Source organism: Pinus tabuliformis, chromosome 6 (assembly GCF_031772625.1).
Source record: "Pinus tabuliformis cultivar Carrire ecotype Pingquan chromosome 6, CPIR1, whole genome shotgun sequence".
Classification (NCBI taxonomy): domain Eukaryota; kingdom Viridiplantae; phylum Streptophyta; class Pinopsida; order Pinales; family Pinaceae; genus Pinus; species Pinus tabuliformis.
In genome coordinates this window covers 1,607,533,387-1,607,546,981 of record NC_142292.1, presented here as the reverse complement: position 1 = coordinate 1,607,546,981, position 13,595 = coordinate 1,607,533,387, and the positions used below count along the sequence as shown (strand labels likewise).

At 32.8% G+C, this 13,595-nt stretch overlaps 1 protein-coding gene across 1 annotated transcript; it reads right to left on the bottom strand.

The window, feature by feature from the left end:
* Positions 1-561: 561 nt before the first annotated feature.
* On the bottom strand, positions 562-1,609 carry LOC149265028 (uncharacterized). Its single transcript, XM_089391225.1, has one exon. The coding sequence runs from the start codon at positions 1,435-1,437 to the stop codon at positions 865-867; it is 573 nt and encodes a 190-aa protein (XP_089247351.1). The 5' UTR covers positions 1,438-1,609; the 3' UTR covers positions 562-864.
* Between the last annotated feature and the right edge of the window lie 11,986 nt (positions 1,610-13,595).

Sequence of the window (13,595 nt, the reverse complement as noted above, 5' to 3'; positions counted from 1 at the left end):
CCAACCACCGTCGCCATTAAATATATATGCGTGTGCATCATACTTTGTGTTTGACAAAGCTAATAACCATGGAAAACAGATTATCAATCTAATTAAGAAACTCCAACTCCATGCTCTAACTCTTTTAGATCTGCCGAGCTTGCCATGTCCTTACCGCGTGCAGAAACGCTAAAGATCGGAGAAGCGAGACTCTACATTTAGCAAGTTACAAATCCACCTTATCTGCGGGGTGCCGCAATTAACAACAACGCCCTTATCTCTCATTTAAGACAGTCCTCAGTTTCCGATACATTTGAAGTGCAAATTATACTTATCAGAGCCGTTTTTTTGGAAATTGGCTATATTTATAAATTCAGCATGCTGGAAAAGCCCCACAGTACTCAATTTCTGCAAGCGTTAAAACTTAAAATTGCGAAACAAATCTGGCCAAATTTCAATCAAAATTAAGTTGAACAGTTACTTGAAATAAGATTTTTACTACATTCAAATACCGTTCTGTACTATCATTTCTACTGACTTTGAGCACAAGTTTCTGCTATCTGTAAAGCAGAATTTTTAAATATATCAGTTTGATCAAGGTAGGGAATTGACTCAATGACTTTATATTAAATAATATCTTAACAAAATATCCTTATTAAATAGTATCTTAACAAAATATCTGATCAAACCCAAACCCTATGTTTATTCAATTGCAAAAGTTCTAAAATTGACAACCCTAAAGCCTCTATGTTATTCTTTTGATAATTTCTATATGGATTCTTACATAATCACAGTTAAATAATTTGATCACGCCCATATCCACCATATCTACTTGCCCAAAAAAAAAAAAATTCAACCATCCCATAATTTTTAACCCAAAAATCCCTAACCTGCCAAATTGCTCCCTATAACCGAGCCGCCAATACTCCCATTAAACGGTGACCCCAATGGATCCACAGATGGATGTGTCGGAGTATAAATATCGTTAAATTTAGCATCATATGAACTCGAGACGTATCGTTTGAGCTGCCCTAGCAAAGGGTAGGGCGTCCTACGACCTTCTTCTGTAGAACAATCACCACCGCTGGCCGCCCCACAATCTCCTTGCCTTCCCCCTCCACGGCTGCTGAAAATAAACTTCATGATGTGGGATAGCAAGTTACCCTCCGTAGTTGGCCCGGGTTTCTTTTCGGCGCTGTTCTTGGACGACTTGGTCCATCTCCGCTTCAACTTAATTTGTCCCAAACAGTCGATCTTGGGGGAGGATGGCTCCAGGGATTCGAACTTGACGCCTCCCCTTGGGACTATGGTACCCCTGCGTAGCTTTGAAGGGCGATGCCTGGTGGGACTATTAAAGTCTCTGTGGGGGCTGAAGGGAGCCACAGACATGACTGCAATCGGCCTTCTCATTACATGGAAGGAATTCGTTGGCATCTGATGCCCAATATTTGCAACCATTTCGTTGGAGCTATTTGGCCTGTCTGTATGCCTAATTTTTTTTTGTTTATATGGACTTGGAGGAACATCAACTGAACCCACTATTGGGTGGTGGGCTGTTCAGTCTGCATGACTAGATTTCAGGATGCTGTACTTCAAATTTGTTTATGTGTGAACTCAGAATGTGAGATTATCTGTTTTTCTTTCTAAACGTGGAATTTGGGGATGCTTCCAGAAAATAATACAACAGTTGATATGTATATTGAATACGATATGCAGTAAATATCTTATATAGATAGTTTTTTCATAGAAAAATTGTGGTGGAGAAAATGAGCGGTAGCTTTCCAGTTGGTGGGAGTATCGCTCTCTGTCACACCACCTTATTATTCTTAATTTTGAAAACGGTGGGATTCATATATAGTCGTCTACAATGGTTGAAGATGATATTGTGCGGTAGGAATTCAAGGAGAAAAAGAGTATGGCCATTTGTTCTTATTTATCATTTATAAATATCTGAAACGCTATCCTCGCGTGGTCCTCCCACTTAATCACTTTAGCATTTATTTCCCACTTTGCTTAAAGATACCTCGATTTAAATTTAGAAAGTCAGTGAATTAAGTTGACTGAGTTATAGTAGAGTTTTTTTTGGGTACAGTTAAATTTAGTGTGTGGTTGTATTTCAAAATTATTTTGAGTAAGGGATTAGTGAAAAAGGTTAAATATTTCTCACCAGGTTCATTGTAATCATCAAATTTTTGTGCGATCAATAGAAAGGTTCATTGTAATCAATAAGTTTTTGTGTGATCAATAGAATAGTCGCAGCTTGTGTTATTGTTTGTATATAAATTTTGTGCATTAATCCTCTGTGTTTCTAACAAATTAATATCAAAGCTAACAAAAGAATATAAGATTTGTGGAGCCTGCAAACTGGTAAAAAAGGAACCAAGTGTAAAAGACAGATTTTTGTAAAAGACAGATTTTTTTAAAAATTTAGTTGCAGAAATATTGCATGTTTAAGGTTTACAAAATAAGACATCAAAGAGCCACAACCGCACATATGAAGTGTTAAATATGCTAAAGGTGCGACATCCACCCTCAATTCAAAAAAGTAATCTTAAACATTATAAAGTTAAACATTATAAAGTGAAAGTGTGTGAACTTTGTGCATTGCCTCTTCCACTTTTCCAACAAATTGATATCAAAATTAAAGAATAAAGATAAATTTTGTGAACCCTTTAAAACTAGTAAAAAAAACCAAGTGAAAAAAACTTACAATTTTTTTTTGGTTCGTTACAGAAATATGACATGTTTAAGGTTTACAATGTGAGACATCACAGCACCACAACCGCACATATGAAATGTTAAAGGTGCGACAGCCACCCTCAATTCAAAAAAGCCGTGTTAAACATTATAAAGTGGAAAGTCGAAGTCATTATTGGTGTGCATATCTTTTGTGAAGTCAAGTCAAAGTCACGTGGTTTTTATTTTAAAACTATATTGAAGTGTTTTGGTTTTAAGTACCAAACCGTTTTTCCAAAATTTCCAAAATTGTTTTGTTATCGTATTAAGGGGTTTATCAAAAGTTTTTAAAAGGGCCTTTGTTAGTAGTTTATAAAAAGACTATTTTATAAGTTTTGTATAAAAGCTAATAAAAAAAGTTTACATGGTGTGTTTTTGAAAAGGTTTTTACAAAAATTAAAAAAAAAAAAGGTTTTTTATTATTATTTGAAGTGGAGATTTTTTTTAAGATGATTTTATAATTTTTTAGCTATAATTTTTTTCGATTTAAAAGGAAAAATTATTTTGTGTGTGCCATTAAGATAAAGACCATGTTGAAGGCTCATGATGTTTGAGAGTACGTCACGAATGGATTTTCAGAACTTAAAGATAAAACAGTTGAACAAGCCCTGACTAATGCAGATAGGTAATAATGGAAGAAAAACAAAAAGAAAAAAGTGTAAGAATTGTTGCTTATCCAGCAAGGAGTGGACCTAGCAATGTTCCAGAAGATTATGACCACGTCATCAACAAAGATAGTGTTGGAGACTTTGTTGACAAGCTATAAAGGTATGGCTAAGTTAAATATTGTTAGGTTGCAGAATACTAAGAGAGATTTTGAAAGTTTGCAGATGAAAGAAACATAAGAAATCGATTCTTTCATGAATCGGGGCTTGACTATCATAAACCAATTAAGGATTTATGGTGATGACATAGAAGATCAAACAATGATTGAGAAGATCCTCAAATCTTTGTCTACCAAGTTTGATATTGTAGTAGCAATCATAGAAGAAACCAAGGATTTGGCAACGTTGACAGTTGATGCGTTGATGGGATCACTTCTATCCCATGAAACAAGGATATACAAAAATAAGTATTCCACCTTAGAAATCACTTTCAAAATTCAAGTTTCTATTTTAAGAGACAAAGGTAGATCGAGAGGCAGAGGAAGAGGCGGAAGACACTGTGCTTAGAGAGATGGTAGAGAAGAGCATGATCATGAAAGTGGAAGAAATAGAAGAAGCTCCAACAAAAATCAAAGAGTCGACAAATCAAAGGTGAGATACTATTATTGCAATATTTTTGGTCAATATTCCTGTGATTGTAGAAAGAGGATATCTGATCAAGGAAAGCAGAGATCTAATGTCACTATAGAGAATACTGACTCAATGTTCCTAGATTTCCATACCATGCATGAACCTTCTAATAATGTGTGGCTATTAGATAGTGGTTGCAGTAACCATATGTTAGGAAACAAGAATTTGGTTGCCAATCTGGAACAATTTGTGAAGACATAGGTAAAGTTGGCAACATTCTGACCAAGCAGGGGGTGCCGAAGAAAATTTCATAGGTATATTATGTCCTTGGTCTGAAACATAATTTGATTAGTGTTGGTTAGTTAATGGAGAAAGGATACAAGGTTATTTTTCAGGGACAAGAGTGTGTTATATATGACAAACCTCCAAGTAAGAAGTTGATAGAAAGGTTGCAGATGACAGGGAACATACTCTTTCCTCTAATCATGAATTATAGTAATCATGTCAGTTCTTTTACAGTTGCGTGTTCTAATGGATATTGGTTATGGCAGTTTCGGTTTGGACACTTGCATTTCTCTGGTTTGAGATTGTTGCAGCAGAAACAAACGGTTAGAGGATTACCTCCTATCAAAGAATCTTCTAGTACTTATGAGTGTTGAATCTTGGGAAATAAATAGGGTGAACGCATGGATTTGGGTTACACTTTTTGGCGAAAGAGGGAACATTTGGGTGGAAAAAAAATGGCTCAATCGAGCCATTTAATTACTCGATCAAACCTTTTTTAGCACTCGATCGAGCTCCTTAAGCGCTAAAACTGAAGCTCGATCACGGGTTAAAAACTAACTCGTGATCAAGCTAAAATGCTTAATCGAGCCATAACACTTAATCGGGCTTTAGGGCTCGTGTTACACATCATTTTGTCACATTAGGCAAATAACATTAGTTTGGATCTTTTGCTATCCACAAATGTGTCCCAAAAACATTCCCTTGAAAAGTTAGAATTTAAATCATCCCAAAGAAAGTGGAATTCCTGGATCCCATGGTATAAAAACCATGTTTTTGGCTACTTACGCAGTCCCTAGTTAATTTTTGCGCATACGTGGGGAAGACCATTAAAATATGCACATAAATACACATTGTCTTACACTATGACTTGCAAACATAACTTAACGAAGGTAAAAATAAAAAGTAAAGTCTAGAAGCATTGTTGGTAGCATCTATCCCAACCAACTAGCTTCGAATGGGTGCCTATTCAACTCTGATCCCTCCCATCATGGAGCAACTCCCCTTCCTTTGTGGAACCCCTATCCCACTATTAGTGGATCTCATCCCTTGGAGAATGCATTCAAAACATCCCATTCTTGGCCTATAAAGCTACGACAGGTCTGACGATTGGAAGAGGACTGTTGGAAGTAGGCTTATGCTCTTGAAATAAGTTTGGTAGGGTATTCATGCAAAGGAATGATTAGAGATTGTGGGAGGGACTTGCAACATCAAGGCTACATGGTTGTAAGGCTTCACTACAACAAAACAGGAAATTTGTGCCAAATTTAGCACCCGATTTTAGTGCATTTGTTTCTCAATTGGGATGAGAAACTTGGCGCTAAATCTGGCTCTATTGTGCAATTTTTAAAGCGTCCTTTTTTGCACCAAATTTTGCATCTTTTTATACGCCAATTTTTGCGTCATTTTTTGCATCATATTTTGCACCAAGATTTGCATTTGGTTTTACAACAGGTTTTTCTTCTAGTTTTGTTCCATTTTTTGCATCATTTTTTTCTTCCTGTTTTGTGCAATTCTTTTCTTCTAGTTTTGTGTTGTAATTTGCATCAAGTTTTAAACCATCTTTTCCATCTGATTTAGTGTCTTTTCTTACATCCAGTTTGTGTCAGATTTTGCATCTAGTCTTATGCCATTTTTTTCTTCTACTTTTGTACTTATTTTTACATCTATTTTTGTGCCAGATTTTCTGACTTTTTTTACACCATTTTTTGCATCCAATTTTACACCATATGTTGAATCTGATTTAGTTGGCAAATTTTGCATCCACTTTTTTGTTTTATTTGTCTCCCCTTTTTGCATCTATTTTGCACCATATTTTGCATCTAATTTTGCTTCATTCGTTGCATTGAGTTTAACATCATTTTTAACACCATTTCTTGCATCCAAATTTTCATCCCTTTGAGCATATAAATTTGCATCCTATGTTGAACCATGTGTTGCATCCACCTGTGCATCCCATTTTGTGTCTAATGTTACGTTCAATTTTGATCCATTTTTTTCGTCTACTTTTGCATTTGTTTTGCAAAAAAGTTTTGAATCATTTGTTGCACCTCATTTTTCACCCAATGTTGCATCTCAATTTTCATTCAAATTTGAGCCATTTTTATGCCCATTTTTGCACCATTTTTTGTGTCTAATTTTGCATCCCTTTTGGCATCCAAATTTGCATTTTTTTTTAATTTTTTTTTTTGCCACAATTTGTGTCCACATTTTCATCTCATTTTGCACCTAGATTTTAGTTTGAATTTTCATCTAATTATGCATCATTTTTGGCATCTTGGTTTCACCCTTTTTTAGTCCCATTTTTTATCTTGTTTTTTGTCTTTTCTTACATCCTTTTTGCACCCAATTTTGCATTCTAATTTTACACTATTCTTTGCAGCCTCATTTTGGGGTCCATTTTTGCGCCCAATTTGGTATCCTTTTGTATGCACTATTTTGTTCCCTTCTTTGTGTCTAGTGTTGCACCCTTTCTTAATTCTACTTTAAAACCCTTTTTGTGTCATTGTTTACATCTTGTTTTGATGGCTAGTTTAACATCCAATTCTACTCCCAATTTTGCATGCATGGTTAATTGCACTTTTGGCTTCTTATTTAGAGTTTTACTTTTATTTCCATTTATGACCCCCTTTATGGGTTCATTTTACTAATTTCAATTACGTAGTGAAATATATTACAGTTTCAAAATATTGTTTTTCTATAGGATTTAATGCATAGATAGATGAACATAGAACTCTCTCAGTTTATCCCGAAAACCTAGGATAGATTGATTAAGAGAAAGGTTGTTCTAAGGCTCAAGATTCTTAGTAGATCAAGATGTAGAGTATAGATTAAGAAAAAGGGAAGGAATTCCTGTGAGTCCTCGCATGCAAGCCTTTTTGGCATTTTTATTGTAGCTGGGAAGTGCTCCTAGTTAGCTCCAAAGCTTGGTCAAACAGATAATAGAGAGAACAAAGCAACCTTCACATCATAATATCTTAATAATAGAAACTATTAGAAACATATAAATATTATTGAATAAATAAATATAAACCAAAATCCCATACATTCATTAGTTAAATAGAATAAGTAAAGAATGAATAGCAGCATATGGAAGGAAAAAAACTGATATAGATTAATAAAGGAGTTGGAAGAAAGTTACAACCATCAAATCTAGTTGCAGAAGAAGCACCTCCCCAACTCCTAGCTCGAAAACTCTCCCTCTTAAGATAGATCTCAGCAACGTGACAATACAAGAATTCCCATCCTTTTCTCAATGGCCAAGCCTCCAATATATAAGAAAGTGAAGGTTATGAAGATTTCCCAAATTCTTCATTAGTTCAATTTGGGAAAAAGATTTTGGGTGAATAATGTTTCCTCATATAAAAATTGCCTTTTCCACTTTTTAGATGCTTTTGTGCTTAGGAAAAAGCTTCCCCATGCTTTATGGCTCTTTCTCGCTTTTGTATGATTTTCTTTTTAGGAAAAAGCTAAAGATGAGGATAAAGAGATCACATTCCACCATATGAGTTTCTGAAAGTGAAAAAGAGTGTCTAATTCTAGTTAACTTGAGCTTTTTCCCTCGTGACTGAGTGAGAATTTTGGTAACAAAAGTTAAATGAAGGGGCAATTTTTTATAGACTAGGATAATGTGGTCCTCATGATACATAACTTGTATTATAATCTTATATAGTTTAGGAGAAAGGGGTATTTCAACCTACAACATAGTGTTCACCTCCAACATGATGAGGAGGTATTTTCACGTATAACGCATTTAAGAAGATATCACAATCCATAATTGATAACTTAATATTTGTAAATAAATTTAAGGGTAATTGACAACATTCATAAAAAAGATAGCAGTATCCTCATATATACCAATTCTCCATCAAAAAATCATTGACAAATTTCAATAAACATATATGACTACTAAATCAACACTTATTGCAGATATCATTATTCCAAGGTAAATTCACAACATTTCATCCAAAAATATTAATATCATCATACAAAATGATTCTCCGTCAAAAAACATTGACAGTTTTCAACACATATATAAAGTAACAAGATAATACTATTAATATCCTCATCATCTTTAATCAAATCAACTAAGATTCAAATGTGTGATTATCATATCAAAATATTTCATGAACACCATTACTCTAAGGTAAATTCACAACATCCATCAAAAGATAGTAACATCATCATACATAATAATTTTCCATCAAAATAATATTGATAATTTTCAATATATACATAAAATAACAAGATAAAAATGATAATATCATCATTGTACTTAATCAAATCAACTAAAAGTCAATGTATGATTACCAAATAAAAATGTTTCATAGATATCATCATTCTAAGGTAAATTCACAACATCCATAAAAAAATATGAATCTCATCATACACAATAATTCTTCATAAAAAAAAATGTAAACAATTTTCAACATATTCATAAGGTAACAAGATAGTATCGATAGTATCATCATCATTATTCAAATCAACTAAAATTAAAATGTATGATTACCATATTAATACATCCTAACTAAATATAAAAACAATGCATGGCTAGCTAGCACCACGAAAATCATAGTCAAGATCATCATCATCATCTCGACCATCCTGATAATATCATCCACATAATCATAACCAATGCCATCGCCATCCTCATCATTATCGTCTCTAATATATGATGTAATATAAACATAGTTTGTATCATCATCTTCGTGGTCATTATCTGTAGTGTTCTGGAAAAAAATTCAATATTACATGTTAGTACTAATTCTATAGCACAATGCATATTTTTATTACAATGCTAACCATAAAATGAGGTAGGACATAATAACATTCAATAGTACCAAAAAATAAAATGAAAATATGATTTTAAGATATATTGGAGATCCAACTAAGATTACACTTGTAATTCACATTGAGTAGTAGAAGCATATTTTAATGCATATGAAATAGATACCCATTTGTTATTCATATTATATTGTGAATGTTTCTTATTATGTCCATGCACAATTGGTAAATTAAGAGTTACTGGAAGTTTTATTTCAAATTACAATTGTAATTCAGACTAGAAATAGAAATTTTTTAACAAAAAAATATTGTCACATGAAAAAGTAAATTATTTTTAATGAAAAATAAGTCGCATACAATATGAATGTCACATGAAATATTGAGTTGTTTTTAATGCATGTACTTTTCTCTATGATAAAATGAATCCTAATGTTGGTTCAAGAACAAATTCTCACAAATAATTACTTCATTTTATCCATTATCACACTTAATCCATTATACCTGGTGATGACAATGATTCCATTCAAATTGCTTTGAACTCCCTAAATATAACGTAAAAGAGAAAACTCCACGACCATGATCATGACTGCAACCCCATCCCTTGCCTCGCCCACCAAAAAAGACAATGAACTTGGAGTTATGACCATGATAGAAACCCTTCCCTTTGCTTCGTGTCCACCATCAGAGGCATTGAACTTTGAATTAAGAGTATTCATGTTTTCTTTGATCTAATTAATCTCCAAGGAATCAAAACTTGATCAATATATCAAGGACTCCATCAAGGAATAGATATATCATACACGAAGCTCAGTAGGCTTTGCCAAAAGAGTGTGAAATAACACTTATCTCTATTTTAAGAAATAACTCGAGTGAGTGGAATGAATGGTGGGAAACACTTATCAGGGAAAGTAAGGTTTTTGGTTCATGCTTATTTCTATTATTATTTTTGCTTCTTAGAATGGAGGGAAGTGTCTAGAAAAATTCTAAAAATTATTTTAAAAAAAAAAAAAAAAAAAAAAAAAAAAAAAAAAAAAAAAAAAAAAATAAAAATAAATTTCTTATGTTTTAGTTTTTTTTTTAATATATTATTTAGTTTTAGTATATTTTTATTTTCTAAAAAAATATATTTAGTTTTTGGTATTTTTTTTATAACAAAAAATATATTTTATTTTTATAAAAATGTCTTTTAAACTTTCCATTCATGCTAAATTTGTGATTTTATGATAGAAGTTTAAATTATATATAAAAAAGTAACTTAATGCCATGTGTTGTGTCGCTAAGATGGGTAATATACATCTCTTCCTTGCTAAGTTATAGAATGTGCTTGAGCTTTCTTAATGCAATAAAATTAATACTACTCTTCCTTATATCTTGAGATGTTCAACTTTCACCTAATAAAACAATAAAGTTAAAATAGGTTTTCATTTTCCATTTGTAGATCTTTGTCCCCATTAATATTGGTCTTTTTAGATTAATTGTCTTATGGTGGCCTTGAGTGGTCACTCCCATTAGTTGCATGCTTTTTAGTTTTTGGTTAATGACATTTTTTAGGCTTGATAACATGTTATTTAATTTATGAAAATGTGTTATTGTCCATATTATTGTTAAATATTAATATTAAATATGTTGGTTTTGAGCATGGTTTAACAAAAGTTCCCAAAAGGTTTATAGATTTTATTTTATAATGTAATGATTCATTGCTTGATAAAATTGTTTTGGATATTTTTTTTAATGATTCATTGATTGATGAAATTGTTATGGACATTTTTTTTAGTATACTAACTTGTATGTGATAAAGTCAAAAGTCACCTCTTTTTAGATTTCCATTGGTCAATTTCCCTTAAGCCCATCAAGTTTACCATTCGGTCCCAAGTTAAGGAAATATAGGAGTCATGAAGTGGCATTGTCTAAGCACTTAAATCTTGAAACATGTTTTTTTTAGTCACATTATACTTCCTTTCTATGTAAATTCTCCATGAAAATAGTCTCATGGAACATGAGGGGCCTCAATAGTAAAGGAAGACAAAGGATCCTAAAAGAAAAATGATACGGAAAACACCCATCAATAATGTTGATATAAGAAACAAAAATATTAAGTGAGGTTTTACCTCATATAATTAGAAAATGGGGGAGGAATTTCCAAGTAGTAGTGATTGATGCTTAGAGATACTTGGGTGGAATGGTTATTATTTGGAATGATCAGGACATCAAGGTTACCAATATGTTTACCTCTTTTCACATTACGACAATACAATTTTAGTTAATTGACATTGATGACTACTACCATGTATCCAATGTCTATGACTCCAATATCCCAAATGGAAAACCTCTATTTCTCAATTCTATTTCCAGCACAAGTAATTTATCCTCCCCATCTCCATGGATTATTGGGAGTGAATTCAATATTATCAAGTGTCTCGAGGAAAAGAAAGGACAAATCACAATGTTTACCAAGAGATTTCGTAAACTATACCATCAAAGCCATAAATTAGTCTCCATTAAATTTCTCAAGCAATGAGTCTCCAACCAACACATGTGGATCAATGAGATGTAATACATGTGTGTGTGGTGACTAACATAATACACTGCTCTAATAACTCCACAAACTCAAGTATTTCACTCGATCGCATAAATTGAATGTAGTGCGAAATAAGTAAACCAAGAGTAGACATGAAACCCTTAGGCAACAAATATTCCCTAGATCCTCAATTAGGTGATTAAATGATGAAGTGAAAATGCAAGGGTTAAAGAGTAATTCATGATTTAACCATCACAAACATGTGATCAAGTGTGACCAGGAGTGTATATATTCATATGTTTTCCAAAGGGGGAGTGAATACATGAGTTACCATTCATTGGGCCTTATTTTTCTTTCTTCTGATTTTTCTTATATATAGGACTTAGGGAATAAGGTTTTCATAATTTTGGCACAACTCATAGATATAACATTTACATGAATTTTCACCTCAACCTTAGAGCTTAGACTTAGATAAATCATTATAGTGTATCTTTAATGATTTTTGCTTTCACTTTTTTATTTTATTTCATCACAAATGACAAAAGGGGAAATATTTTTCCACAAATCTATAAATGCTTAATCATAAAGGCGTCATGAGATGAAAACAAATTAATGATGTTATTCTCTATCAAAATGATGGGTATTCTTGAGAAAATATTATGCTTGTGGATGTCTCCTCCCTGGTTGAGAGGGAGTGAGGGTGGACACCATATCATCCATGTGTCATGTACTATGGGCAGGACTAATAGTCATAAGCCTAGTAAAGACACCAGTGGGGAGAATGGTGGATTGAATAAACATCTAGGACCAATACTCTTTGAGAATTTGTACTTTGACTAGGACTAACCGACATAAGTCAAGTAAATTAATCCAAGATAAGAATATTCATGAGGATTGACATTTCCTAGTGTCAAATATTATGACAGTGGATTAGGAAATGATCATGTGAGGAAATACCTGCTGAATATCCTGGTGGGGTAAGTGCTTAGAGAGGCAGTGGTGTCCAAATTTATGCCTCCCAACATTGTGCTCTGATATAATGGAAAGATAGAACTTGTTGGTCAAGGCCTTTCTATTTTGACAATGTTGGCTATGATGATGTAAATCACCATTGATTCTTATCAATCTAGATCCCTTCTTATATGAATATTTTAGCTTGAGAGTACTTTTTTGTCTCATTATGAGTACCTTCCTAGTTCAGAGGGAGTGTCATCATCTTCATTATCATCATCACCACCACCATCATCGTCATCATTATTTTCATCATTGCATTACTTGCATAATCACCATTCATGTCATCATCATCATCACCATCGTCATCATTATCATGATTATGGACACTGTCTTCAATTGTTCATAATTATAGGTGTTGTAAGAAATATCATCAGCCCAAAAAATGTTATGAGTGCCCGAAAAGGGTTGTTAGGACACATGATATATGCAAGAGAAATAAAAACTTTATTTTTTTAGAGATGGTCGATGATCATCATCATCACTACCATTATCATTGTCATTATAATTTTCAGCATCCCCATCATCATAATTAATGTAATTTCTATCATAATTGTTGTCATCTTCGCCATGAAGATCATAATCATCATTCATGTCATTATTGTTGTTGATGATGACCAAGATGAAAATAATGATAATGATGATCAGATGATCATGACTTGGAAGACGATGCTAAATATAATGATTATGGTTATGACCATAACAACATTTAAAAATTGGGAAGATTGGCCACGGTCATTAGAATCATCAGCATCATTGTCATTGTAACCTCCATCGTCTTTATTATCATTGTCATTATCATAATAATCATAATTCATGTCATTGTCATCAGCTTCATTATCATCATTGTCATAATTATTGACATTGTCATCAATTGTTGATAGTTTTCAACGTCATAAGAAATATCATCAATGAAAAAAATATTATGAGTGTTGGAAAATGGATGCAAAAGTGAACCAAAAAAATGGGGGCAACAATAAATGTAAAATTGGATGAAGAGTGGACATAACATAAGTAGATGCAAAACAAGATAGAAAAATTGACACAAA